Here is a 26300-nt window from a genome sequence, read left to right as displayed (position 1 = left end):
TACATGTAGGCCCAAACCGGTAGTACTTAGATGAATCACATATATACTAAAATAATCAGATCCGAGAAAATTTCGTAGATTTCGATGCGTATTGTCCGAGTTTCTTTGACATCTAAGGCGTATGAGTGAGAAAGTGAGAGATAGTGGCGCGTGACGGAAGTTAGTGATGTGGGCCAAGAAGGACGTAGCAACTAGATCGGGGCGTCTCGTCTGTCTCTAAGAGCGGGCTAGCTTTTAATATGTCAGAAGCGATAGTTTGGTTCGGGAGCCGGAATTTGTCAGCCCGGAGCAAGCAACAACCATGCTGTATCATACCTCAAGTGTACCTGAATTAGGGGAATACACAACTCTAGATATTAAGTTCCTGCAATACCCACTTTCATCCGCTCTTGCAGTAGCTCAGCGGGTCCTCCCATTAAACATACAGATAGGTAAGCCAAGGAACTAGCGGGGTAATGCGCTGATAATTAACGCCGAAACAAAGCCAAACCCCTAAGATTTTACTGGCCGAATTCTATAACCACCCGCTATTCAAATAATGCCATTATTATTTTCTCCCTCCCCATCCGATGACTTAACACGTGCGCTCAACGCTTTGAAGCATCACTCCAGCGGTTGTTCCACGCATCCAATTCCCGCGTCATAGACGCTTTTGACTTCCCACTTGGCTGTCCAGTCACGAAAAATCTCTCTATCGGATCCTTGTCTTTGTCGGAAAAAGGCGACCTGTCCCGACCGTGCTCAAGTCGATTAGGTGACTGGCGGGAAGAACTAGCGCGTGTCAATAGGTGAAATAATATAGGAGCTAGGCATGAAATATCACCTTGGCTTGTATGGGCGAGATGAAGTATGTTCGGGCATAATAGCGATGCCAATTGATGAAGATGACGGATATTTCAATGCCAACCAGGTAATGATGTAGAATTGTAACGTCAGGTGTAACTGAATAAGGATAGTATACCGACGTTGTGTGCGCACGTTTCCACGTATATTTCTGAGTGCAATGTGTAACTGATATGTTACCTAAAATATATGCGCGTTTGTGTGATTGTATGCGTATGTGTGTACGTGTGTGCGCAAAATGTCAATATAGACTCTTGAATGTAAGTAGCTTTTTAATGGATAAGTATTGGAACGTAGAGGACGTTGTTGGTATTATCTATCTAAATATTCACCTCCAATTCACGTTGCCGCCAGGGCGGGACGGCATTTTTATATATAGGAGCAACCATGATCACACCTATGATCAATCGTAGGCAAGATACAAGGTAAAAAGGGTGTAAGACACGTCAACCGACGAAGTAGAAAAAGCTAGAGTCAGACATGCGTCTACCGAAGGATTGTTCGATTGAATTCGGATCTAACTCTGGTGGGATGAGAACTGGGTGGATTCGCGATCGAGTTTTGGCACGGATGTTCGGCCGCGGATGGGTGGCGAAAGTTGAATAGAGAAATTACGAAGTTGCCGGAAGTTGACAAACAATGCTGGCTAGTTGTAGGGTGGCTGGCTATAATCTCTAGTACGAAAGGAATCAGGGACCTGTCGTAGCACTTGAAAAGACGCCCATTACCTAGGTAGTGCGGACCCCCTTGTCTTTAGGCCGAAATTCGTTTGCATGGTATTACTTATGAATCTAGTCATACGTATAGTGTATTGGTCGCATGGAATTGGATGGTTTTTCTAGTTTCTGAAAGGAGCGAATTCTTAAAAATGTTCGGATATATCAGTCCCCTGAAGCTTTCAAGTTCTTATTCGAGTATAGGAGGATCGTCGCGCGCATAATTAGGTACCTTAATCCAGGTACGTAAGCACGCTAATTTCATGGGCTTACATCTCTCTAAAAAGGCAAATAAATCGATATAACTTGAAAATCGCGAAAATTTCAATACTTTCGTACATTTGCGCTACGTACACAAGCACCCAGGTATGTAGTCACCAATATACAATATAGGACTAGGTAATTGACACTCGAAGTGTATGCCCTTATTGTCGAATTCATCTGTACTAGGTAGGTAGGTCAAAGCATCGGGTAGGATATTCCGCTTGCTTCCGACATCTACTTTATCATTGAGTGTTATGTCTTACTTTTTGGGTACGATTCTTTCTTGCATCATCTAGTACGTTATGAATGAGTAAGATTTGACATAGAACAGGGATTACCTGCGAGTAAGTGTACGTAGTGTATCACGCACTCACGATATATTATACCATATCCTACGTATAACGTGGGGTGACTTCCACCCTTTACTATAATTGTGTTAAAGATGTTACCTAGCTTCGGGAAGGACGAAGCTTCGGGACTAGTAACGTCAGCTTCTAGAAGTCTTCTTAATATTACGTGGCAAATAAATATCTGAGTTGTCTAGGACAAGTAGAAAAATAACCTCTCCCAAAGCACGTAACGAACATATTCGTGATAGCACCCTACGCAGAGGGATGGTGGACTTTCAATTGGCAGGCAACCTGCCACTAATAACCCTGGCTTCCCCCGAAATGTCTTAAAGATTGCCAAGAGAGGCTATGAGACGGGATGGGAAGCTTGTTCCGCCGCCAATTAGCGGATCGAGGATCTGATGATGTGCAGCGGAAAAGGTGCTAAGCTTAAAATTGAGATGTCGTCAAGATCCGATGATGCGCAAACTTCATGCAAGCTTGAAGGAGGCTTTCAAATATTTCATGAATGCATCTTGAGTCCATAGGGTGTTGGATAGTGATGCGTATGCATGAAGTACTAGGTACCTGTACACCACCCTATATCTAATGAAAGAGGGTGAGTTGTGTGGGCTGTTAAGGCGATTCGTATAGTATTTTCCCCTATATGTCTGACTTGGATCGCGCTCCATGTAGATTGATATAGTTATGGGTTATAGCAATGTATGCCAATGTGTAAGCATCGCCGGGGGATAAGGGGTTCTGGCCGCCGGTTGCCGTTGTCCGCTGTTTCTACACTTCTATTGAGCACCTAGGCAATTCCGGCTAAGCCCGCTACTTAGTACCCATGGTACCCATATCTAGGTACAAATCACCTTACTTGGGTGCGAGGCGCAGCTCTAATCATAAAGATTAGGGATACCTAGCCACAGAATAGTGGCTAAGCTACGAGCTACTCTGGCCATTTAGCAGCTTTAGATTCTCCCCACCGCCTTTTCTCTCCCCGCTCTCCCTTCATCGCCTTCGTCGCCTTCATCACACAACATAGTACAGTTGCAATTATTCTCTGCTTGAACTCGCCGGTTTGCATTGCCGCATGATATAATATAATATTATGTGCCGAAGAAAGTTATTACTATGGCACATCTCTCCCACACGAGGCGCGATCGACTAAACGTTTTTTTCTTTTGTGTGTCTAAGTACCCAAATGCCTAGGTACCTAAGGTAATCATCAAGGAATTCCGTCAACTATCCTTCGAGCGATGGATTGAGATAGATTGAGATGGATAAGATGCGCGAGGTTGCCTCTCCAGTTACCAGATGGGTATGGATCGGGGATCGTTCTAGCATCGATGTTAACCACAATTGGACGATAGCCCGCAGAAATGGCCGGCTCCCTGCCTGCCTCCCTCAACCTAGCCTGAGACGGATTGCCTAGCTGGCCTAACAGCCTACCTGACTGCCTTACCAGGTCGTCACGCAAAGGCCCACCCCGCCAATTGGCTTAGTTTCCCAAACCCCCGTAGTTTTCTCATCCGCGGACAAGGGTGACAGTATGCACACCCTGGAACAACTCACATGTATGAATCTTATGCGCCGAGTTGGCCGTCTCTACAAAAACCCCGCCGATCCCATGAGCCGCGAGCCTTGTCCATGATGAACCGATTTTTCTCTTATTACTGTGTATCTCCCTTCTGGGAGGGATTATCTTACATATATCTCTTTACCTGCTTTTAAGGCAAACTTTCGTTGTGGTCCTTTCCTTGCTTATTCCATATACTATTGCTATAGCCCCCAAAATGAACTCAGCTTCACCTACCACTACCGCCTCCACGAATAGAGGTGGTCGTCCGAAGGAATGGACAGAACCCCGCGCTAGAAGGCTAGTACGGCTTTATGTCTACACAAAATTACCTTTCGATCTCATATTAAAACTTCTGGAAGATGAGCTTTGGAAACCTGGGTATGCTTAACCTCTTTATTGCTGATATATAGAAATCGCTGACTTTGTTCTTTAATTTTGCAGTAAGGTACGTTATGAACGCACGCGACCCCGAAGAATAGTGTCCCAATTCTGAATTTCACAATCTGTTACACTTTTCCCGTTACAATATGCCTAGTATTCCCATCTCATCGACCTACATCATAACGCGGATCGCCAAGAGCGATATGATCCCGAAAGAATAAAAGCTTAATTCTTGCTCAAGTACTAATAGATATGCTTAGGATGCCGCTAATAAGGTCAAAAATCAACTTCTCGGAAATGATCCTCGATGGATAAGACCCAAGGATGACGATGACGAGAAACGGCGCATTACGGCTCTCAGGAACAGTCGGCGTGGCACAAAACCCCACCAAAACGCATCTGCTTCTAGGGCCAGTTGTAACATATTTGGCTCCAGGTACCCCGATGATGACAGTCTTACCCTTGCTCAATCAAATCAGCATTCCTTTGAGGGGACCTACGCAGCTGTTATCCCCAAGCAGGAAGCGCTTGACTCCGGTATTGACATTCGAGCTGACATCCCGCCCATTGGTGATTACGATGCTCACCATTTTTCTTCTTGGATCGACAATGATATGAATACCTCTCGTCAAGGAACTGGTCTAACAAATTCTACCGACACTAGTATGAGTAATAGTTTTCGAGAGAAACTTACCACCGTGTCTCGAGACCAGGCGAAAGGGGCCTGGCGGGTTTTAAAACAATTCACTTTCCCCAAAGATCCTGATTTACAACGAGGGACTTCCTTTTCCCCGGTGTTTTCTCCTGGAGCACAACTTCAAACTACTCCCAAAGACATCCAAATTGCTGAAGGATCAGCAACCCACGGTTCATTTAGCGCGCATTACACTCTACCCGGAGACTTTTTGAATACGGATTCATTTGCCAAGAGAGGCACGTGTGAAGCCGAGTATTCGCCCCACAACACAGAGACCTGCTGGTGTTGTGTTGCTGGTAGCTTAATGCCGGCTCCGACCAGATGGCCAATTGACATTACTCATTTCACCACCCACAATATCGGTTCAAGCGAAATATATCGAAGAATAGATGACTTTGGGAATACGGCATTTCATTACCTCGCTGCGACGAGTAGAGATCGTGTGTCTTTCGTTAACCTCATCTCGCAAGCACTAAGATTTTCGAATCTACCGGTTCACCATATGAACACCGCTGGGCAAACCTTTCTTCACGTTCTCCACCAGTCATGGTTTGATGACGACTTCCTTCTAGACCAGCTTCTCAACCTGCTCAAGGACGCCAGATTCGATATCCTCGCAACAGATGTCTACGGCCGAAGCTTTTTCCATTTGCTACAGAATAAGAAGCAAGACCTTGCTCGCATCCCGGCTCACCTGTTTGATTGGAATTTATTAAAACGGCGAGATGCTTTTGGGGTTAAACCAATGGAGTCCCGGGCGCGACACCTCGAGCCCCACACAACGCAAGCTATACGTCGCACCGGCCAGATGAGCGCAAGGAGCCCAACCAAGCCAGGGTTTTCACCTGCATTACTTGAGATACCCTCTGGTCATGGAGACGAATCTCGGATCCGGCCCCAAGCTGAGCTTCTGCAGATCGTTGTCGATGCCATAAAAGTTGATAGTGTTAACTCTACGCAACCTAATCCCCGATCAGAGGATTCTCGGGGCCGTAACGCGCTGCATTGCCTCGCAGAAGTCGAACTGGACGTTCATCGCGTAGAAGATCCAATTCAAGACAATCAGCGACAGAAGAAAAGGAAATATAAGGAGGAAGATGGCGAATTAAGCCCTATGAATAGCAGCAGTGTTAGGCGGCTGGAATATCTCGAAGGTATCCTTTTCGCAGGGGTTGATGTCGACCATTACGACATGCAAGGCCAAACGCCCTTGATGGCTTTCATTAGGTATAGGCCTGAAGACTCCAAATTTGATAAAGAAAGCATGGAGAGAGTTGTCAGAAGGCTTCGCGACGCCGGTGCAAACTTAGAGAAACGCAATCGCGAAGGAGAAACTGCTCTCCATGTCGCCGCTCGTTCGGGCAAGAAAGTTGCTCTGAAGGAACTCCTCCAATTGGGTGCCAATCCCTACGCTCGCGATGCCTGTGGCTTGAGTGTCCTCGCCGCAATTGACGAGTTGTGGGCTAACACCGAAAGGGATGGCGCGCTTACCGCACGGCTGGAAGCATGTCGGGGCATTTTCACGAGTTTAGTTCCATGTGAAGCCCAGGAGCCTACCGTTTTACAAGAATGGGGAGCAAGACGACCAACAATCGCGTCGCTGCAATAATTCGCAATCTGCAGCTTGCCTTCCCTTCAGCGGCGCTACGTTAGTGTAGGATTACTGAGGAGTTTGCGCGGGGTTTAGGTTACATTTTCGGGTGAGGTTTTGTTGGATTCTTTGATACCCTTGTATATTTCACTGTAAGAATTTTGGGAGAAGCAATTCTTGGTCGGTATTTTGGGTTAGGCGTAATAAATGTGTTATATGTATAGGCTGAATCGAATAATGAGGAAAATTCTTCATGCTATGCAAGTCTCTAGAAAGACAACAGAATATGTCTGCGCCACTGGGCTGTGACTATTTTCAAGTGGGATGAATGATGTCATTGGGCCTATTCGATTATGTGCCTCAATAATATGGGCCTTGAGGTATTCCTACATCGAAATTAATTATTCCTCGATGTTCATAGACAGAAAAAGTACTCTTCTACTTGAGAAATCACGTTCGAAGCTCTCTCCCGATTTCCTTTTTAGGAATGTGGGGCACCTCGAACGACGATGGTCATTGGCCTTTGTTAATGCAAGGAGGGAACTCAATTCTTAGCTGTCTAGATAGCAGGGAGATCCCTCCCTAGCAGTGCACTCTGCACAAAATATCCTTGCCTATAGGGCGTTTAGGTGGCTTCAACAGGGCCTATGCACCTGCCAGTCAAGGAATATAGGTGTAGCATACGTAATGCTTTGAATAAAAAGTCGGGTATAAAGGACGGATAGGTACCTAGGTAAATTATACTTTTTAAACAGTAGCTAAACTACATAAATACCTAAACAGGGTGAAACAAGATGCTCTACCCTAAAACAAATTGCATAAGCTTGAGCTTTATCTTTATAGGATATCCCGTATCTGGTAAAGGCGCCACTGCGTCAAGACGATCATATATACCAATTTCTCGAAGACAGTTCCGGTAGGTATTTGCTCGTAGTCCGGTGGTCCTCCTTTGGCGAGTGCGGCAGCTACCTGTGCCGTTGTTCTGTCCTCCGTGCTATATCTAGATAGCAAGTCGCGCTCCGCCTCCCGACCGCTTGGCCCAAAGTTACGAATCATATCGCGTACAGTCGCTCGCTCCGCTCGTCTACGTTCAGCTGCTTCATTTACGTAGATTGTCCTATCAGCACGTCTCGGGAGGAGATAAATTCCGTCGTTTCCAGAACGGTTCTGGTGCTTATCTCTCACAGGGGCGGCCGGCCCCCCGGCCCACCGAGGCCTAGGTGCCTCAAATGCAGCGGGGTTTTTAGTCTCCTCAGACTTAGGTCTTTCTGCTTCAACCATTTCGCGTTGTTCAAGCGGATTCCTAACGAATTGCTTCTGCAATGCCTTCCATGATTCAATGTTCTTGTTCCGCCCTTCTAAGAAACCGTCGATCCAAGTCTGCTTCATAGCTGTTGTACGTTTTCCGTCCTTGGCCTTTTCATCGGCCGCGTTCCAAGCCCGTTCGTGTAATATCCAATCATCGAGACGGTCAATTAAGGCCTGGTTTAGTCGCTGGGCCGACACAGGCGGCTCAGAGGAAAGTAGCAATTTCATGTAAAGCGATCGAAGGAATTTCAACGAGTAAGACGAAATTCTCGCTTCCTTGAGGTTTGTAGAAGTAGTGTGACGGTCGGACTTTGATCCTACCGTAAATCGCAACAAAACTATTTCTTTTTCTAGTCTCTTGAGCAGTGCGTCCCGCGCACCTTGTGTCGTCGGAGGGCTTTCCGGTTTGAAATAGTTTCTCAGGTATAGCCTTAACCTCTTAAGAAATTCCGCTTCATAGTTTTGTATCGTATCATCCCGATTCTTGAAAGTTGGTGTGATGAGCCTGCATGGGTGGGGCCGCTCCGTTATCTGGTTGTAACCCACATTGCTGTAGATATCCTCAATGTCGGCGTCGACATTATCCATGGTCATAGTATAACCATAAACTTGGCGGGATCTTTTAGGCGCTGGCGTTTCGTCCTCATCGTCCGACAAACCTCGTTTCTTGGAACCTTTCTCTTCCTTGGTAGGAACTGGGCCACCAAGTTTTTGCTTGAGACTTAGCACACCAGGCCTCTCGCCCGATCCGCGGATATAAGCATCAGATTTGCATGATGCATCAATGTACATGGGGAGTTTGTTGTCATCGAAAGGGTTGAAGCGTATAGCGTTCTGGGCCAAGGGCATGCGAAGACCCAAGTAGGCTTCGTGAAGGATCTGTTGTGATTCTAAGGCAAAATCGCGAAAGCTGACGTCGTCTTTCGAATGGTTCTGGTCAAGCTTCCTGAATTTTTCGTAGGCCGCTCGGAAAGCTTTGCGATCGTAAAGATCCCCTTCGACTGTCCAGAGTTGTTCGGTTGCAGCTATAAGCCCTTCTGCCAGCTTTGTCATCCTTATAATGTGGGTTAGGATGTTGGGGTGTAAAGAAACGCATGGCTGCTTTGAGAGTTTGTCAATACGTTTCCATAGCTTGTAGTAAAATCCTCCATATGGCGTTAAGTCATTGGTATTTTCTTGTATGTACTCATAAAACCTCTGGAGAAGTCCGACAGCCCGATTGAAAAGGAGTTTTCTGTCTTCTTCATTGCCCTTAGCAAGCTCCGTGGAAATTCCGTTCAATACATCCACCAAACTCGCGTAGACACTTAAGAAATAGGATGGCATATATTGAAACCCAGCTGCCTGATGGTCACTAAAGCCATACAAGAGCGCTTGTTCGATCTGGTCGACTCGGTCGGCTAGCTCGGCCCAAAATTCATACATGGCTGGAACCGTGGTTTTCTTGAAATCTTTAATGGAACAATCAGAATTTATCCTCACGTATATAGGTTGATTTGCAACCTTGCATAATCAAGTATAGGTATTATTAGGCTATGCGTTAAAATATGGGAGTCGAGTTGAATATTAAACCTAACTACACCAATTACTTAGGTAGTAGGTTAATATAGTAAAACTGAAAGCATTCAATTAACAAAGGCCAACAACAAGATAAGCTATACAATTGTTCATTCCTTAGTGGTATTCTCTTGCAGTCCCGAATGCGTCTGTCTTTGTCTGTAAACGAGGTCAAGCAGGCTTCCCACTCACAGTAACAACTATGATTGCAGGCATTAACAGTCTCTTTCGAATTGCCAATTTAATATGAAGTTCTACCTTAACTTTGAATACCTACATTTACCTTGAAATTCTCGGGTAATATTGCGAGCGGTAGCAGAGGAGCCCTTCGTTGATATCCTATAATCACTTTCTGAGAGTATAATTGCAAGACATACCTATACAATGGCTAGCGAAACATCGGATCCGAATCAGCCTCCGGGCCCTATCCCCGCTTCGATTTCGCTTCCTTCGCATCCTCTCCACCCATTTCCTCAATCTGCCTTAATAACTTCTACCCCATCAACTTCTGATCTGATGCTACTCGATTCGCCTCTCTTTCCGACTTCCCCATCTTACACAATCCCGGTCCGTTCGCCTGCCACTCCTCAGGTTCTAACTTTTTCCTCTGGACCTGCTTCCCCTCCATCTCAGGCGCCTCCGGGTTCTCAACTTCCGCTAGCTCCTCCGCCCGATACATCTTCCGAGGCTACACTTAAAGGCCCCCCATTCGAAGTAAAGTACACAAAAGACAAGGGATTTGGTTGCTTCGCGACAAGAGATATACAAGCCGGCGAGCATATTCTGCTTGAGAAACCCTATCTGTGGCGTCACAATTGGAGCACCGCCGGTGAAAATCTGGATGCATTAGTTGAAAGGTTTGAGGAAGATCTCTCTAAGGTCCAGCAAGAAGAATTTCTAGGGTTATACGGGTCTGGCCCCGCCCAGCGGGTGGCTTGGTTACGCAAAGACCTTGAGGAGGGAAATTACGAACCCGAGCAAGTTGAAAGATACCTCAAACTCGCATTGATTTTCGGTTCAAATCGATTCGAGGCGATCCCGAGGAAACGGAGACGTGATGGGACTTGGGCGCCCTCTATATCCGCCGTTTTCCTGAAGGCGAGCAGGTTGAATCACTCTTGCTATGCTAATACATACTACACTTTTGACGCATTCGTCGGGCATTTCCTCGCGGCCGCTAATCGGCCTATTAAGGCAGGCGAAGAGTTGACTATTACCTACGTGCCATTCTGCTACCCGAGGGCCTTACGACAAAGGCTACTAGGCCAATGGGGAATCGAATGTGAATGCTTTCATTGCACGGGTCCGAGCGAAGATTTCGATATTCGACTCGAAGAGGCTGCTAACATACAAGGACTCGTCGCAGCAAGTGAAGAACGGGGAGCGTTGTCTATTGAAGACGAGGAAGAAACTGTACAAAAGGGTGCCCGTCTCACTAGACGTATGCAGGTTCTCGAAGCCCTGCATATGCGCCCAGAACTATTTTTTGCGTAAGTTATGACTTAAATCAAAAACTTCTCTTCGGGGGCTTACAGTGTGTATAGGTACCATGATTTCAGCCTTTATTTGCTCAGCGTATCGCAAGCTAAAGAAGAAACGGACGCAGAACGCAGCTTACAACTCATGGAACGAGTTATGGAGTTGAGATTCCAACAAGTTGCAATTGGCGAAGAACTCTGGCCGAATGGTAACCTTCTCTTAACCGAAGCGCGCTCATTGCTAGAGCTGGATCTAAGGAGACTTGGAGATCTGATAGAGAGGACACATAATGATTAAATGCATCTAGTACATGTGTAGAATGAACAAAAAAATAAATAAGTGTTGTCTATACCTAGTTGATTCCTATAGGCCTTCTAGGCACCTACTTATATTTTTCTCTGTACCTAGGTAGCTTAGTTGTGAGAATTATAAGGCCCCCCCTTGGCCTAGAAAATAGCCCGTCTCAATTGTGTACTCTGACAAGAGGCTTAACCACTATAACTGTGCGATGTAGTCATAGTTTTAGCACACCTCCCACTATACTTACCTACCGTCTAAATACTCTACAGCAATACGTGCGCGCTCTAGATAAAGTGACTCCATAAATTAACAAAGATTTCTTAATCAAGCGATGAGATTATATCTCCTATCTAGGTGCCTAGGCACACACTGTTCTGCCGAATTCATGTAGTTAGGATGTTAGCCTGCCTACCTAGTATCAGAGACTTCAATACATACTTGTATGTAGAGACGAACGGCTCGACCGGCGTGGATTGCGATATATGCTACCCAATTAGCTGTATGCACTAGGGCTTAGGGGATTCAGACAGTATAACCTCGCCGCAACAAGTATGGGTGGGCGCTGTTAGTTGCTCCCTACCTCCTAGAACTAGGTACGGTGTAGATACCTAGGTAGCTAACGCCCCAATCGCCGCATTCATTTGAACCCCCCGCATACAAAGAGCTCTGTCTATGCCTGAGGATTATTTAGTAGTAAATCGATAAGTAACGGCGCATACGGGCCCTACAAGCCGACCTATATGACTTAGCAATACTGTGCTACAATCCTCTTAAACATTTTTGTCATCCAACGCGGAATATTAAGTTAGTATTGAGCCATACTGATTGAATACCTTGAAGTTGAAATCGGCGTACACTACCCGCATGATCTCCCTCGGCCAAGTGAAGACGCTTGCCAAAGGCTACCTGAGGAGTTCGCTGTTCAGAGCGGCGAGCGTGGAGTAGTGCCTGGAACCGTTAATGTCAATGGCGGGGTGGTCACTGACTTATTTACTTAGGTGCTAGGCGAAGTCTAGTATAGCTAATGCTGCGAGACGATGAGCGTTGGGCTTGGCATAGGGTGAGAAAGCGCCTACAGAAACATGGTGGCGTAGTTGTTGGCGGAAGAGATGGCCATGCTCGCACCCTAAGGGTTATTTTAAGGCCTCCTATTAGGCCTATATTCTAAAGCAAAACATCCCCTGAGGCCTCGGAGTTCCCCACCTATGGTGGCCGCAATCAATGGTTGCGTAGGATAAATCCAATACCGAAGGGACACATACTTGCGGGGGTTTAGGTACGCGAAAAGCTGGCTGAAGGGTTGAACTCTTAGATCCCTGATAGCTGAAAGTTCTTGGGCGTGGAGCTGCGAACACCTTAATTTCCAACCGAAATTCATTCCGCTATAAAAATTAAGATTATGGACTTTTCGCGTAAGGACTCCTAGCCCTAAGTTTCCGCCCATAACGCCAAAAGAAAAGCGGCGCCGGTAACAACACCACAGCGACGCCCCCTAAGAGGGTCATCGTCCAATGTGTACCAATTCCTTCATACATAGGACGCGCAGCCATGACCATTCCTCCAGCGACTAAATAGCGAACTATGGTAATACTCGCTAAACCTATGGCGGCGTGGTCTCCGTAGCTATCAATGATATACTCATAACTAGCAACGTAGATGGCGATGATGACCATACCAAAGACAAAACAGGCGCCCAGGCTACTCCAAATGGATACATTTTGTTGGTCGCTCCACCCCAGCCAAAAGAGGCTGATAGCGAGCAATGGCGCTGCAATTATGGCTGGCCAGAGCCTGAATTCGGGGTCGATTGGCGCACCCCGCACATATTCTGTCTTCCATCTCGCCCAGCTGTAGAATCCAGGAGCTAGAAGTGTGAAAAACGTTGCGCCGGCCGCGATTGACGCGAAGCAAGATCCGGTGAGCGCGGTAGAAAGTTGATACGTTTCTTTAAAGATGTAGTCAAAACCGGATAAGAACGAAAACAGCAATACGTATAGCAAAATTAAATATCCACCCAGTATAGCAATAACGGGCTCCTGGGTGAGGAACTTCATTGGCAGAGGGCCCACCTGCCTGAGCTTCCGAATAAAGGACGCCGACTCGGCGTGTTCAGAGACATATCGATTGTCACCAGTTAGACGCCGTAGATGTTTCGCCTTCCAGTCAAGAAGAAGTGGTAAATACGTCTCCGGCAGAAAAAATAACGAGACCAGAAACGCGAGGCCAGAGATTATCAGCGTCACCCATTCTGTCCAACGCCATGATAAGTTAGGGTTTGACACAATCCAACCGCCTGCTATAGGCGCTATTACCGGTGCTGCATAACGGAATTGGGCGCGTTAGTGGCTTACATTACGCGGTAAAAGGAAATTCGTTAGGGGATGCTTACCCGCTACATTCGCCCAAGCAATGATAGGAAACGCGAAGGCCCTCTTCACAGGCCGGAATTGGTCGCGCACGCTCGAACCATTGATACTCAATGTCGCGCTAGAGAAGAGGCCAACGAAGAGGCGGCATACGACTTGACCTCCAAACGTCGGCGTCAATGCTGACCCCAGGACAAAGAATAAGTAGCAAAACGTCGAGACCAGGTACGTTGGATTGCGACCTACGGTCTCAGATAATGGACCTGCGAAAAGTGCGCCGGAACCGACACCGAAGAGATACATAGCAGTTGATAAATTTTCGGCAACCTGGCTAACGCCGAACTCTGCGCTGGCAGTCTTATTCGCCATCGATTCCGCGGCCCCTGCCCATCCTTGGGAGAATATTAAGAAAGAGAGTATGGCGATATTCTTGCATCGGGCCATCAAGGGCCAATTTTTCGGATCTATTGGGTCATCATCACCATCAGTCCGGACTATGATCTTGTCTGTGCTGTGATTATTCGTCGGGGTATCATCACGTTCTTTACTCCCTAATGTTTCCAGAGGAGAATCTGGTTTAGCCGCTTCGACATTCCTGGAGTTTGATTCTCGCGCTTGTCGATATGTTTCAATCTTGGAGTCCCTCTCGTATGCCTGTTGGAGGTCCCTCCCCATCCGACGATACTGGATATAGGACCACATGATTTATACGAAATGAAGAACACAGCAACCGCTCGCTGTTTTTTATCCTTAAAACACACCGAATTGAATCAAGAACATTTTAAAATAATGACACAAAATGAAGCAAACACCACCACGTCTCCGAATATAGTAATTATAAGGAACATTGTCGATATAAAAGGTCGCGTGCTAGATTACTCTGTTAAGCAGAACTTTTAGAGTTGACGTCAGATATACTCCCGCTCCAGGCCAATTAGCAGCTAGACAGGTACGAAATACTGCATTTACCATGGAGAATTTAGCGGCATGCATACCTAGGTACACTAGCTTTAGTGTAGGGGTGGGATTGATGTTAGCTTAGACCGTCACGATGACTTCATTGAAGCTGGGCGGTGGAGTCTCCAACTGTTTTTCAGTAGGATTAGAGGCGATTGAGCGCTGTAATTGGCGCCAAGGGCCGCCAAGTTAGTTGACTCCAGTTACCTGGGAAGAGCCTTAGGTAATCGATTGGGACATATATCTCCTAGTGAGCTGTGTTATTCGTTTCGTCTCTTTTTCACGCAATGATATGAGCACAAAAGAACAATGCATCTAGTATTGGATGGCAGTTTCAATCGAAATTAAGTATGAAGCCGCTGGCTGCTGAAATGAATGGGTAGAAGTTGGTGATACTCGGTTTTGCTTGATAATCTCCTCTGATACTATATGGCCCTCAACCAGTAACTTATCGGAGGCATTAGCTTAGATATTTACGGTAGATTGTTTTCAAGAACATGAAAATTAGCGCGCTTCCGTTTTTGCTTGATTGTGGGCATGTATAAGGTAGATACCTAGGTAGGTATTCGGATTTGATGTTTTAGACGGATGTACTAACTAAAGCCCAGCGCTAATGGAGACGGTTCCGGTTCTACTGATTATTGGTAGATTTTTGTCCTCTATACTTAAGTGGTAAGCGTCGCTAAGTCCAATTATAAGGTCGATATTGACAATAGACACATCGAATTTGTTACTGATAGGTTACTCTTATGTAAGAAGTGGCTAGTGGGTGGTGGATAGAAACAGTGTGAGGTATTAATGCTATAAGGAGATATGAGCACTGAAATGTTGTATCGGATAGGAGACAGAGAGCTGGCATGGCCTATAGGAAGGGCACTTAGGCGTCTAAGTAGGTGGTATCACGACAATAAAATACAGTAAGCCGTGGAAAATTTGAACTCAACTCAACCGGAAAATTAGTGGAATCATGATCCGATATGTCTCGGGTCTCTGCAGGCTGCCGCAACTCGGCACGGAACGAGAGGAGCTATAAACAGGGGTAAATAGTGAAGGTCGGTGGAGGAAACCCTGTCATGCTCGGTATTCGTCATCAAGGATGCAGATGTGCATCGACGCGGTGTGAGGCTATATCTAGAGCCGGTAAATCCTACGTGATATCGGATGTTGGCAAGGTTGGGATGGTTGACCGGAAATAATGGTTGAAAAGGGCGAGTACATATTCTCTCGTTTCGCGAATAACGAAATGGAATGTCGGCGACCGTGGTGCCACCCAACCGATCCGATAGGCTTGGACCAGGCTTAGACGGCGTAGCATAGAACCAGAGATCGTGGTCAGTATTATGTAAGATGATCCAATGAGATGGGTTGAAAAGTCTAGTGTACAGCATCGAAAATGGTAGGCTCCGTTGTTGACCTGCATGAGAAACATGAATGGGATGAATGGGGTAGGTAGTGGTAAGGTTTATGTAGTTTCTGTTTGACTCGATGTATTTCTCTCTCTTGTCATTCTTCTTTCCTCTTTCCTTCTCTTAAACTGAGTTCCTTCATTCAAAGTCAAGTACGAGCCTGAGTCTTCTGGTAGTTGCGAGTCCAAGGGACTGCCTATTGTGAACTAACCCTGCCGATTCGCCTGCAAGATCATATTAAAATGTCAGAGTTTAAGTTTGTCGCCTAACCCTACATGTGATGGTCATAGCCCTGCGAAGCTTTTGTTTCTGGCCCGTGCGTGCGTGCATACAGTGTCTGCCTGCGCTACACTAAAATGGACGGGTACATTAGGTAGGTACATCCTAAGTGCATGGGGGTTTTCTTCTAAGATCTACAACTTGATCATTCTCTCTTCTTTACAATCATTTTTTTTATCAGATAATCAATCTCTATGGGTTTCCACCGCTCTCGTATAACACCAGCCAATATCAAAGCATTCATTCATTGATCGCACACTATTTATTTGTCTCTTTCTGCTACTTATACTTAAGTAACACATAATCGATTAAGTACCGTGTATGCCCATAAAATATACTGTCAATTTATACGGACCCAGCGCACGGGTCGGCCTGTGCCGGACAGCCGGGTTAGTGTGTTGTCTTGTGTGCCGGAAAACCGATCAGACCCAGGGAATTTCTTCAGCCGTCATACTTGGCACCCCAGGAAAACGGTCGCATTGGATGATCAACTTCCCTTCACATCCTACCTTTTTTTATTAACAAAGGAGAAGCCGGGCGGAAGATGACGAGCCCTTCATTCATTCCATGATTGAGCATTGCACTCCCTTTTTAAACTGCCTTTCCAGTTGATTTGATCCTTTACCGCGCGCGCATGATGATGAGCTCGTCTCACAGCATCGAGCTCACCACAAACACAAGCAATTCAAGCACGAGGCATGGCCGAGATGGGGAAAGGGGCACTCACAATAACTATGCGCCGCCGCGGTCTACCAATGCTGGAGACGTAGGGCTGGCTTCCTTACCTCTAGAGCTCCAATTCCTCATCATGTCCCATTTGGATTTGGCCAGCCTCGCCACGCTGCGCGCTACTCATTCGTCGTACCGCCAAGTCATCACAGTCGATTTCCTCTGCAGGCAGTTTACCATGAAGGATGGCCGGCTTGATCCTGTTCTGCACGATTGCTGCACTGAATGTCTTTGCATGCCGGGGCGGGATCGCCTGATCATAGATACGACGCGTCCGAGCCACACGTGGCGGTCAATTTGTTTCCGCTGCTGGCGTTATCGGCTAAGCCGCGAACACACGCGCAAGCATTGGCCACTTGTAATGATGGTCAACGGTGACTACGGCTACATATGTCATTTCTGCACATGGCCGGTTCACAGCGGCGCCTCTAATAGTAGGATTAAGCAGATGCATGCCCCTTGTAGGGTTAGAAGGCTAGTCGTCGTAATATCCTGGTTGATAATGGCCATCATACAATTTGGGCTTGGGATGCTCGCCGCCGTCCTAGCCTGGACCATGTTCCGCAACACGTCGACGGTTTTGATACCTGCAAGCGTACGAATTCCTTTATTTCCTTTGCTTAATTTCGCACCGAGATTCTGACGGTTCGGTTCTCTTTTTAGATCGACTTCGGTCTCGCGATATTGGCATTAATGATTTTTGTGGTCCGCGTCGGCACCACCAATGAGCTCACGTATACACGTGCACTTGCTGCAGAGCTGGTCATCACGTTTATCCGCATTCCTCCCGTCACTTACACCGCGCGTGAAACCGTTATCTCCGAGACCACGCAAGGCGGACCGCTACCCAAATTCGGGTTCGGTGTCTTTTTAATAAACCTGTAAGTTTGCTAACTAATACGATATTGTGCTCCAGATACTAAATTATTTACTCCACTAGAATATTTCGCTGTCTAGATATGGTCGGTTATACATTGCTGAATTGTGGCTATGATCCGCGGAGTATCTTCCTTGGAGGATTGACTCTAAGAAAGAAGCTATTGTATGGCTTTTGCACATTCATGGTGTGGTTCGCGTTTATACCATTCTAAGATGAGATAGTTCTAGTGAGCGACGTCGGCCTACAGCACGTCGTATCAATAATAATAGCAAGTCCGAGTTCCCAATTTCAATCATCTGTTTACCAACTGACTATGCGTCGCCTCGCTTGTCCTTACCGTCGCCAGTAACTTAGCCGTCGAGGTTACTCACGAGGCCAGACTAATATAGACCTCATACTGACTAGCACTTTATCTAGCATCGACGAGAAGGCTATTGTTCATCAGAAGTAGTCTCAGTGGGTTGCACTTGAGAATTGATGTTCTAGGATTGCTAATGTTGATTCGCGGAAGTTTGATTGCTATTATTTCCCCACCAATATCCTAATGCAACTACAGGTCCAGCGCTCACTATCATTAATAATGAGATCACTACAAGTCCTAATGCTTCGTAGGTGTGTCACCTTTACTCAATACATCAAGTGGAATATAATTAACCTCCTAGTGCCATCATCTTCAGTCCTCTTCCAATAGAACCAATAATAGGTACGTTTCCTCGGGTCCACCACCTAGGTGGTCTAGGTGACAACCCCTTCCGCCTATCGACAATACCGTGAGACTGGAGATTCTCTTCGAGCTACTGCTGTCCTGTGACTGCTGGGGGAATCAGACTCCTAGTGGCGCCCGAGTCGTGATTCGATTGAATCCGTTTTGGTTCGGAGGCTCCCCGTACGAGAAGAGCTGACCAATTCAATCGCTCCCGAGGAATGTCTCTTCTACTTGAATTAGGATGGCTCCAATGAAGGGTACATCGATGTACCTAAGCAAGCTGGAGGCATCGGGATATCACTTACCAGGTAGGGTCCATCAATATACTGTGTCCTACTGCGGTATTCGCCGCGCCGAATTTATGTCGCAATGTGATGTACCTGTAGCTCATCGCCATCTGTATGTTTGGCGCTTCTTGGTATAAGCCCCTCTGGCATTCCATTCCTGGGAAGTGCAGTCTCAATATTGAATGAATTGGTTCCTGGTGTGGTCTTTGAGGAATGCCCTTGGAGTTGGGTAAAGGAGGATGTGGTGAGAGGAGCAAAAGGGATACGAGGACAATTACATCAGGGCAGGTTTATATAATAGAAAATTCGGCTCAAGCGGCAACGACCTGAGTCATCTGAAAAGTATAACATGCACGATCTATACAGATCGTCAGACGGTTTCGGAAAACGGCACAGGAGAAAAGTATTGTATTTGAGGCGTGGAAGGCGCGTTCCAAGTTAACTGAGGTCACGCAGCTAAGAGTCAAAACCACTAGGACGGTTCGTACCTACTTAGGTAAACATAATCATTCCTTAACCCCCCCCGGCGATCTCTAATCATTAGTCTGCTTCAGTTACTCAATCTTGCATTGGTCCAAACTTCCATCAACCGAGCAGTTCGCAAGGCAATTGCTTTCGCCTTCTCGCTCTTCGTTTTCTCCGCCTCCTCTCTAAATCTCTTAGTCCAGTACGACCACCTATCTAGTCTCAGCCCCGAACCCCCACTGAAGAGTGTACCAGCCTTAAGTATACGGCGAAGTTCGTCGCTGAGTTCCGGCTCAGGGTTGGCCGCCAACGCTTCAACTAGCACTGGGCCTGAGAACTCGATGTACATAGCCGCCGTTATCAAGTCTCTATCCAACGCACTGCTTTTTACCGGGTTCTTCTGTTCCTCTAATGCCTCGCGCAACATCCATATGGGTTGGTTCTCAAAATGCACCACTCCAGCCCCAATCAGTTTAGCAGAGAAAGCATGGAATCGTATCCAAGCCAGATCAATCTGCCCTTGCTCCTCTTCATCGGCCGAATGACCAGGCCCATTCAAGTGTTCCCTGAAAACAGCGCCAAGAACTGGTAAATCTGTCCAAAGGCGGGCCTTTCAACACAGTTAGCCCCGCGTTCAGCAGGTGCAGAAAGTCAGCTTTCACTTACTCCCCATACCGTAACCCCACTATCTGGGAGCAGTGTAAGTTCCCTTAAGACGCCTACTAACTTGTCCTGCGCGAAATGATCAGGTGGGATCTGCTCTGCGACCCCAATGATGCTTTTCCATAGCCCGAAAAAGAATTCGTCGCTTAGGGTTTTCTCTTCGCCACTGGGCTCGGGGGCTAGTTTTGATATGGCGATGGCTGCCTGAGAGGTGGATGTAGAACTTCCTAGTTGCAGGTAGTCGTTGAGAATGTTGAAGACGGATTCGTCGACAATTTTCTTGCCCTTTAAGTCTATTTGCTTCAATTCGATTCTAACAGCCATCTTTAGGGTATGGTGTTTGCTTTGGTAGTTGATTTCCCTGTTAATATTTTGACAGAGTTCAGAAGTAAGATGGTCTATGTTTTACAGCAGCACTGCCTAAAAATGCATACGTCACTGATGTAATCGTTGAGAAGACCCACGTGAATGAATGGGATACCAGTATAGAATACACGTGCCTTTTGGTTGGTTTCTTAGCGATTGTTATCCATAGCTTCAGCGTGTTCCTAGCCTGAACGAGAAGGCGATAGTTGCTACTTCTCTTAATCTGGCAGGAGGTAAGGCTCTTTCCATGCACTTCTAGGGCTTAAAGGTTCTAGAATCGAGCACTCAAGCTATACCACTACTCAAAGATCTCAAGTCCCATTCAAAGGAGAATGCTTGAATTTCTCAATTACATGATGTAAAAATGAAGAACATGATTTCCCAATTCATTATAAAGTAGTAAAAATAGAAAAGACCTCCCAATGCAAAGTAATTTCCAGACCAGTCGCTGATGCAGTTTCCGCCTATTGATCATAACCCCTCCTCATTAAACGTACGGCGCCCAAAAATGCCATAAATGCCAGCCCAGTAGTCGCTAAATGCCCGCTAAATCCATATGCTAATGCCCTAATGCAAACTAACCAAAGAATACCTAACAAGAATAACTATGAAAAGAATCCGTAATCATGAAAGGAAGAAAAAAGTTATTCGATGTAAATACCAATTCGAATGCCGTATGCTGTTCGTTTCCATCAAGTCTTCTTTGGTTCCGCATCGAATACCATGGAGCTAAGAATAGCCGCCATGCGGGTACGAGATTCGTCCTCAGTGAGTGGAGTTGGAGATTGGGGCGGTCTCAAGTGTCGGTCTTCGGCGTGAAGGTGAGGGTTCAGGAACCGCTGTAAATTGTATCCAACATCGACAGGAACATCGATTTTAGGCCTCTGGACAACTTCGAGAGCAGCATCTTCTTGACTAAATAACGCGAATAATTGAGTATTATTGATAGTAGTGGATAAGAGTTAAGGAAGAAATTATTAACTCGAAAGGAATGGATCCGAATTCAATTCACCCTTAGAAATTAGGTAAACTCACTTTAGATACTGGACTGCACGTGCTGAACCGTCGATTTGACCTCTACCAGCCATTTTTAGCGTCCAATCGGGCGAGTTAGAAGGTAATTAGGTTTTCCAGTGATTCGGTTTAGACTTCGTTTAGCGCTCGGCTGCATCCGCTAGCTGAATTGGTAGGCTGTAGACAGGCACCTAATAGACCCCGCGTAATAGACCTGTGGGGTACGTATGGAGATAAGATTAGGTGATAGATAGAGCCAAGATAACAAAGATTAAAGTGCTGAAGGGAAACTCGTATTTTTCAAACTTTTCCTTAAATCTGAATGGATACAACACCAACAATAAGAAACAGAACGATGAAAAGAGTAGAAGTTACGCAAGAAGATGGGTAACTTTGGCCTAAACAGATACTGATCGGCACAGAAAAAAAGTTGAGCTTGTCGATCAAGAGAAGCTGAGAAGGTTGAGGGTTAAACCCGCGGTTTATGTAGAGAACCCCGAAGACGTGAAGTAAGATCATAGTCTTCTTCCTACCGCCGAGCTTCACCGCGCAACATTCTTGGGACCTGACTTCCTCTCAGCCAAACCTACCCCCCACGACTCAAGGCTAGGCAAACCTCAGGTTGAGCTGGTGCGCGAGAAGCCAAGACATGATGCCCTGACGTATCCCCTCGGGGATAACATGATGTCATTGTGATCTCCGGGGTCATCACTCGCATTGAAGACAGACAGACTAAACTCACGAAATAGAAATTAGTCCCACGCAGATATTACTGGCTGAACGCTTGAGGCTGATAGACTCTTGAGCCTTCTGCCCAGGGTCCAGATTTGGCTCGCTATAAACTGGCCCCCACAAGCGATGCTGATCTCCTCCTATTTCGCGGAACAAGTCGGCAGCCCGACCCGGACAACATACAATTATGGGCTGATTTTTTCCCTTCGCTCAAATCTCATCTGACAGGTAGAAGCGTGTCGCTACGTATGGGGAAAAGGCCGATCGGAGAAACTACGTGCTTGGAACCCAACTGCCATGAACAACTTCGCGACCCGGATTCTTTCCTTCTCAATTGCCTAGTGGTTAGGTCCTCGTGATCCCAAGCCCAAGACGATCCTTCCCTCTTGTCAACTAGAATATTGGTCCGACAAGACTATGCCTAGATAGTGCCATAAGCCATGAGCGTTTTCCTCAACAGCTAATGGCGACCACTCTTCACCGCGATCATCATTTGGTCGCCTTCTCATCAGACCCCCACGAAAGAAGAAAGCGCTCCTCGAGTAGTCAAAGGCTCACCGAACGACAATGACGTTGGTTTGCTTAGAGTCGTCGCGATACTTCAAGTCTCTATCCTAAAGGGAATGACGTATGCGTAAGCCATGGCCATGAAGCTAATGGACCAGCTAGGATTGAAGACGTCCCTTGGGTGACATTGAGTTGTGCTCCAACTGGTGATTTTCGGCTTTCTAATCTAGGACTTCAAGACTGCGCGAAAACATCCCTGAGAAACAGGGGAAAGAGCAATGGACAAGACAATTACAAAGTCTAGACTTCCAAAGTTTCATGACGATACTACAATCACGAAAACTTTTTTTTTCTTGTCTTGGCCGAACTACGTCATCAGCTCATAGTGGACGATGGGCTGCGCGCAAGCGGCACGCGGCCCCCCTGGCCCCTAGGTGACAAGCCGTATGCAGGGCAGAATGGACCCCTAAATTCGCTATGGGAAAAAAGGCCATAGTGGATATCCAGGGATGGGTTTCTCGGAAATCTCGATGCTCCGCAATCGCAAAACCACTGCAAGCAAAACATTCGACCCACGCTCGTATTCCTCCGGCTGCCCCTCCGATGGCGTTCCTCTGCGGCCAATCAATAATAAAAATGCATATTGCTGATCCTTCGCGACGAATCAGACTATTGCTGCTCTATGAGCTAAGAATGGATGGGTAAAACTCCAGGCAGCCAAGGCGAACTACGCTAGCCACGGCATTGGATGCCTCCAAGGATTTAGTCCACCCACTCGCTATTCGGATTGGGCAGGTAAACACACCCGGGTTATGTACAACTTCGCCGTACCTCCGAAAAGAGCGAGATACATGTATAGTTAAGGGGAGAGGGCACATGGTCAACAAGGAAAGTACGCCTTCGTTACACAGATCCGCCTAGTCCAGATCTTTTTGCATTTTTTAGGATTGGACACCGCGATTCCCTTTTCCTTCCACTTCTTTCCAAAAAGTCGTCACGATATCACTCTTGCTCGCTACGTTACATGATATATTCATTCAAGACGTGTTAGCCTCGACCAAACAAAAGCACACTTGGAAAGACAATGACATTCTAAATGGCCTCATTCTGATGTCAATGTGCATCAAGTATTGGATGAGGGCCTGGAGGATATAAATGTTAGGCTTAGGTAAGAGTGTTATAAATCCAGCCAGCCTTGGGCCATTGCGTCACACGAAGATCGAAGTAACCCCTAAGAAATTGAACTGCCGAGCTAGACGACACGGCATTCAAGAAATTTGTACTCGTCGAATGACATTGCTATGTACAACTCGACACACCCATCAATGCCCCCTTATTGGCGGGTATCGCTAAAATGGTGTATCGCATTAATGAATCCTTCCCCTTCCTCTTCCTTGGAGGCTTGAAGTAGGGGACTTGGTCATTCTTCACCGAGGTTGGCTCAAAGTGTTCCGAAAGTCCAAGAGCTTTCCCACGAGTACTTCTGACCCGGTCCAGTAATCTGTTTCTCGACGCGTCCCCACTCAGGGCTTAATTCATCCAGCGTTAGCCCTCATATCCTACAAGTGCCGATCTATCATTTCTCCTCGGGATCTTGGGAAAAGGGAAGGTGTCACGGAAAGGGGGAGAGAGACGAGCTGACTTACTGGTTAATGCCGTCGACATAATCTTGCGCCTCGATAGCGACGCACGAACTTCTCACCACCTTGCGGTTAGCCTTTGTGCCTTGCGTGCTCTTCAGGTCGGCTGTCCCATCCATCCAGTTGCACGAGTAGACGACGACGCCGAGCTGATCAGTACGCAAGTCAGCAGTGATGCCGGAGAATCCACTGGATAGCTTGACCACAACGGCATCTTTGGGGGCGTCATCGATGAGGAAGTACCCGTTATAGCCTTCGCAGGCACCGCCGCCGCCACAGTTTCCTGCGAATTTGGGATCGCTTCGCGCATGGCCTAGGAATAGGTCGGGCTCGCTGAAAAAATCGTCAATGCCACCGGGCTCTGCTGTGCCGATCTTACCTGTAGGCAGCGCGCCATCGTCTGCGACTAGGTATCGCTTCGAGTACGGCAAGTATAGCGTGTGGTTCCAGATCTTCTGCGTGTCTGGGTTCTTGAATGCGTCCAGGTTGAAGTAGGTGTGGTGCGTCAGCATGAGCGCTTTTTCCTCCGAGTTAGCGAACCGAGGCACCCCAACTGCTAGTAGTATATTCGTGGGGAAACGTACGGGTCTTTTCATCGGGCGATGTCGCCTCCATCTTGATGTTCCATGTGCTGTCGCTCACGCTGTAGGTCACCTGACCCTCGACCAAACCCAGCATTCCTTGCGACGAGTTCGACGCATCGCGGACACTGAATGTGATGGAGTCTTCAGTGTGGTCGGTCACATTCCACACGCGATACGACCAATTGTTCGTCCCGCTGTGGAGCGTGTTGCTCCCATCATTCAATTCAGTGGTGTATGTCGTACCATCAAGCGTGTACTTACCCTTGCCGATACGATTGACATAACGACCGGGGATACTATTGTACACGGGATGCCCAGGGTCCTTAGCTATAATGAAGGTTAGTCGTCCCTTGTTATATCAAGAATGGGGATGAGAGCGTTATTACGATAGTAGTTTATGTCGTCGTATCCAAGGACCACATCAACTTCCTCTCCGTTTTTGTCCTCCACAAAGAGGTTGGTAAGCGTAGCTCCATACGGGATGAACTGATATTCGTAAGTGTTAGCATGCCAACCAATTCCTTTTTCGGGTCTGGATCGCCGAACCTGTGCTCTTATTCCCGAGGAGGATATGGTGTATTTTCCATCTTCGCCGGGCTTTGGAGCTTGGGCAACGACAGATGTCGCTGCCGCCAAGACCGGGAGAGCTACTATAGAGCACCGCATCTCTTCAATTGGTTCCTGTCGAGCGAGCTTGATCGGTAGGTATCACAATACGGTCTTGAAGCAATAGAAAGGAACTAGATTGTAAGCACACACACTCGCTCTCACGGGACGGTCCTCGAGGAAGAAGAGACACTTGGCTTATTACTACCACAACCCCAATATTGCGGTATAGCCCCTCTCTCCCCGATATTCCTTTAAATAGCTATCGCGGGGAAAGCGCAGCATGTTAGCAGACGCTGCTAGCGAGTCCGCGCGTCTAAGCATAGCACTTTTGAATCGTACCATACCGAGAGAGGCGATTCGGGATTAGTCTGGGGTGCATGTTGGTAGAAGGATGGGGAGGGTAAATAGCCTGATATGGCAACAGCCAGTAATCTGAGGAACTTGCCCGGTTTCCCCTTAGGGGAATTCGATTGGGACAACGCACCCAATGGATTCGGGGTAAATTCACTTAAATAGAATATGCGGGCTCAGCGGCTCAAATTGTTCTCGCCATTGAGCCATGACCGTTTACGTCTTAGGCGCCTTGGCGAGATCGCTTACGAACCAGAGTATATTCATCTAAGTTCATATAGGTCGCGGAGCTTCCAATGAGCTTTGCGGCATTCGCTTGCTGACAATATTCTACAAGTGGTTAGGACAGGTTTAGGGGCAAATTTATTGCAGAATTGCTCTCCGTATGGTCCATGTTGCCCTGCAATGGATCTCGGGTTTCATCGCGAGATGGACTGCATAACCGCGAAATACATTGGGTATGGAACTCGCCTATTGGTAATCTATGAACTTATATTAGTATGAGGAGTACAGATTGCCCTGAGGCGGTTATACTCTTTACATATCCCAACATCTTGAGATGGCGCTAATTATGGAATCGCATGGCTTTACGATTACTACACTCAGATCTGTTAACATGAAGGAACAAAGGTGTATGCCTTTCATTCTTTGATGTTAGCTGCTGTTAGCTGCGTGGAAAGGCGCCTTGTGCGCATGGCGAAGAACCTCG

At 46.9% G+C, this 26300-nt stretch overlaps 8 protein-coding genes across 8 annotated transcripts; 3 read left to right on the top strand and 5 right to left on the bottom strand.

Moving 5' to 3' along the window:
• Positions 1 to 3771: 3771 nt before the first annotated feature.
• Positions 3772 to 6489, top strand: F4822DRAFT_251722 (ankyrin). The gene is made up of 3 exons (XM_051454444.1): positions 3772 to 4115; positions 4179 to 4182; positions 4379 to 6489. Exons 1-3 carry the CDS (start codon positions 3952 to 3954, stop codon positions 6422 to 6424), a joined length of 2214 nt encoding a protein of 737 aa, XP_051314400.1. The 5' UTR covers positions 3772 to 3951; the 3' UTR covers positions 6425 to 6489.
• Positions 6490 to 7231: 742 nt separating this feature from the next.
• On the bottom strand, positions 7232 to 9218 carry F4822DRAFT_443505 (uncharacterized protein). Its single transcript, XM_051463123.1, has one exon. The coding sequence runs from the start codon at positions 9137 to 9139 to the stop codon at positions 7244 to 7246; it is 1896 nt and encodes a 631-aa protein (XP_051314399.1). The 5' UTR covers positions 9140 to 9218; the 3' UTR covers positions 7232 to 7243.
• Positions 9219 to 9655: 437 nt separating this feature from the next.
• On the top strand, positions 9656 to 11083 carry F4822DRAFT_443501 (uncharacterized protein; the record flags this gene model as incomplete). The annotated part of the gene is made up of 2 exons (XM_051463122.1): positions 9656 to 10761; positions 10816 to 11083. The coding sequence occupies 2 exons, from the start codon at positions 9656 to 9658 to the stop codon at positions 11045 to 11047; spliced, it is 1338 nt and encodes a 445-aa protein (XP_051314398.1). The 3' UTR covers positions 11048 to 11083.
• A 1243-nt stretch (positions 11084 to 12326) lies between these two features.
• F4822DRAFT_403379 (MFS general substrate transporter) lies at positions 12327 to 14269 on the bottom strand. The gene is made up of 2 exons (XM_051458118.1): positions 13440 to 14269; positions 12327 to 13367 (listed from the first exon to the last, which is right to left on the bottom strand). Exons 1-2 carry the CDS (start codon positions 14116 to 14118, stop codon positions 12448 to 12450), a joined length of 1599 nt encoding a protein of 532 aa, XP_051314397.1. The 5' UTR covers positions 14119 to 14269; the 3' UTR covers positions 12327 to 12447.
• Positions 14270 to 17289: 3020 nt separating this feature from the next.
• On the top strand, positions 17290 to 17878 carry F4822DRAFT_429241 (uncharacterized protein; the record flags this gene model as incomplete). The annotated part of the gene is made up of 3 exons (XM_051461059.1): positions 17290 to 17382; positions 17451 to 17668; positions 17728 to 17878. 3 exons carry the CDS (start codon positions 17290 to 17292, stop codon positions 17876 to 17878), a joined length of 462 nt encoding a protein of 153 aa, XP_051314396.1.
• Positions 17879 to 19051: 1173 nt separating this feature from the next.
• F4822DRAFT_403373 (uncharacterized protein) lies at positions 19052 to 20347 on the bottom strand. The gene is made up of 2 exons (XM_051458117.1): positions 19792 to 20347; positions 19052 to 19735 (listed from the first exon to the last, which is right to left on the bottom strand). The coding sequence occupies exons 1-2, from the start codon at positions 20110 to 20112 to the stop codon at positions 19211 to 19213; spliced, it is 846 nt and encodes a 281-aa protein (XP_051314395.1). The 5' UTR covers positions 20113 to 20347; the 3' UTR covers positions 19052 to 19210.
• A 499-nt stretch (positions 20348 to 20846) lies between these two features.
• On the bottom strand, positions 20847 to 21242 carry F4822DRAFT_429239 (uncharacterized protein; the record flags this gene model as incomplete). The annotated part of the gene is made up of 2 exons (XM_051461058.1): positions 20847 to 21069; positions 21190 to 21242. 2 exons carry the CDS (start codon positions 21240 to 21242, stop codon positions 20847 to 20849), a joined length of 276 nt encoding a protein of 91 aa, XP_051314394.1.
• Positions 21243 to 23480: 2238 nt separating this feature from the next.
• F4822DRAFT_251636 (galactose mutarotase-like protein) lies at positions 23481 to 25769 on the bottom strand. Its single transcript, XM_051454443.1, has 5 exons — positions 25178 to 25769; positions 25018 to 25117; positions 24632 to 24958; positions 24054 to 24564; positions 23481 to 23936 (listed from the first exon to the last, which is right to left on the bottom strand). Exons 1-5 carry the CDS (start codon positions 25295 to 25297, stop codon positions 23849 to 23851), a joined length of 1146 nt encoding a protein of 381 aa, XP_051314393.1. The 5' UTR covers positions 25298 to 25769; the 3' UTR covers positions 23481 to 23848.
• Between the last annotated feature and the right edge of the window lie 531 nt (positions 25770 to 26300).

This window comes from Hypoxylon trugodes, assembly GCF_022578975.1.
Source record: "Hypoxylon trugodes strain CBS 135444 unplaced genomic scaffold F4822scaffold_5, whole genome shotgun sequence".
NCBI classification, from domain to species: Eukaryota; Fungi; Ascomycota; class Sordariomycetes; order Xylariales; family Hypoxylaceae; genus Hypoxylon; species Hypoxylon trugodes.
This window is presented reverse-complemented; position numbering and strand designations above follow the sequence as displayed.

Coding starts and splice junctions, on each gene's coding strand:
- F4822DRAFT_251722 (XM_051454444.1), top strand. CDS start 3,952: ATGAACTCAGCTTCACCTACCACTACCGCCTCCACGAATAGAGGTGGT.
- F4822DRAFT_443505 (XM_051463123.1), bottom strand. CDS start 9,139: ATGTATGAATTTTGGGCCGAGCTAGCCGACCGAGTCGACCAGATCGAA.
- F4822DRAFT_403379 (XM_051458118.1), bottom strand. CDS start 14,118: ATGTGGTCCTATATCCAGTATCGTCGGATGGGGAGGGACCTCCAACAG. Junction 13,368..13,439: donor TGCTTGGGCGAATGTAGCGG/GTAAGCATCCCC, acceptor TCCGTTATGCAG/CACCGGTAATAGCGCCTATA.
- F4822DRAFT_403373 (XM_051458117.1), bottom strand. CDS start 20,112: ATGGCTGTTAGAATCGAATTGAAGCAAATAGACTTAAAGGGCAAGAAA. Junction 19,736..19,791: donor GTGGGGTTACGGTATGGGGA/GTAAGTGAAAGC, acceptor CTGTGTTGAAAG/GCCCGCCTTTGGACAGATTT.
- F4822DRAFT_251636 (XM_051454443.1), bottom strand. CDS start 25,297: ATGCGGTGCTCTATAGTAGCTCTCCCGGTCTTGGCGGCAGCGACATCT. Junction 24,959..25,017: donor CGACGACATAAACTACTATC/GTAATAACGCTC, acceptor CCTTCATTATAG/CTAAGGACCCTGGGCATCCC. Junction 23,937..24,053: donor TATGTCGACGGCATTAACCA/GTAAGTCAGCTC, acceptor GGATGAATTAAG/CCCTGAGTGGGGACGCGTCG.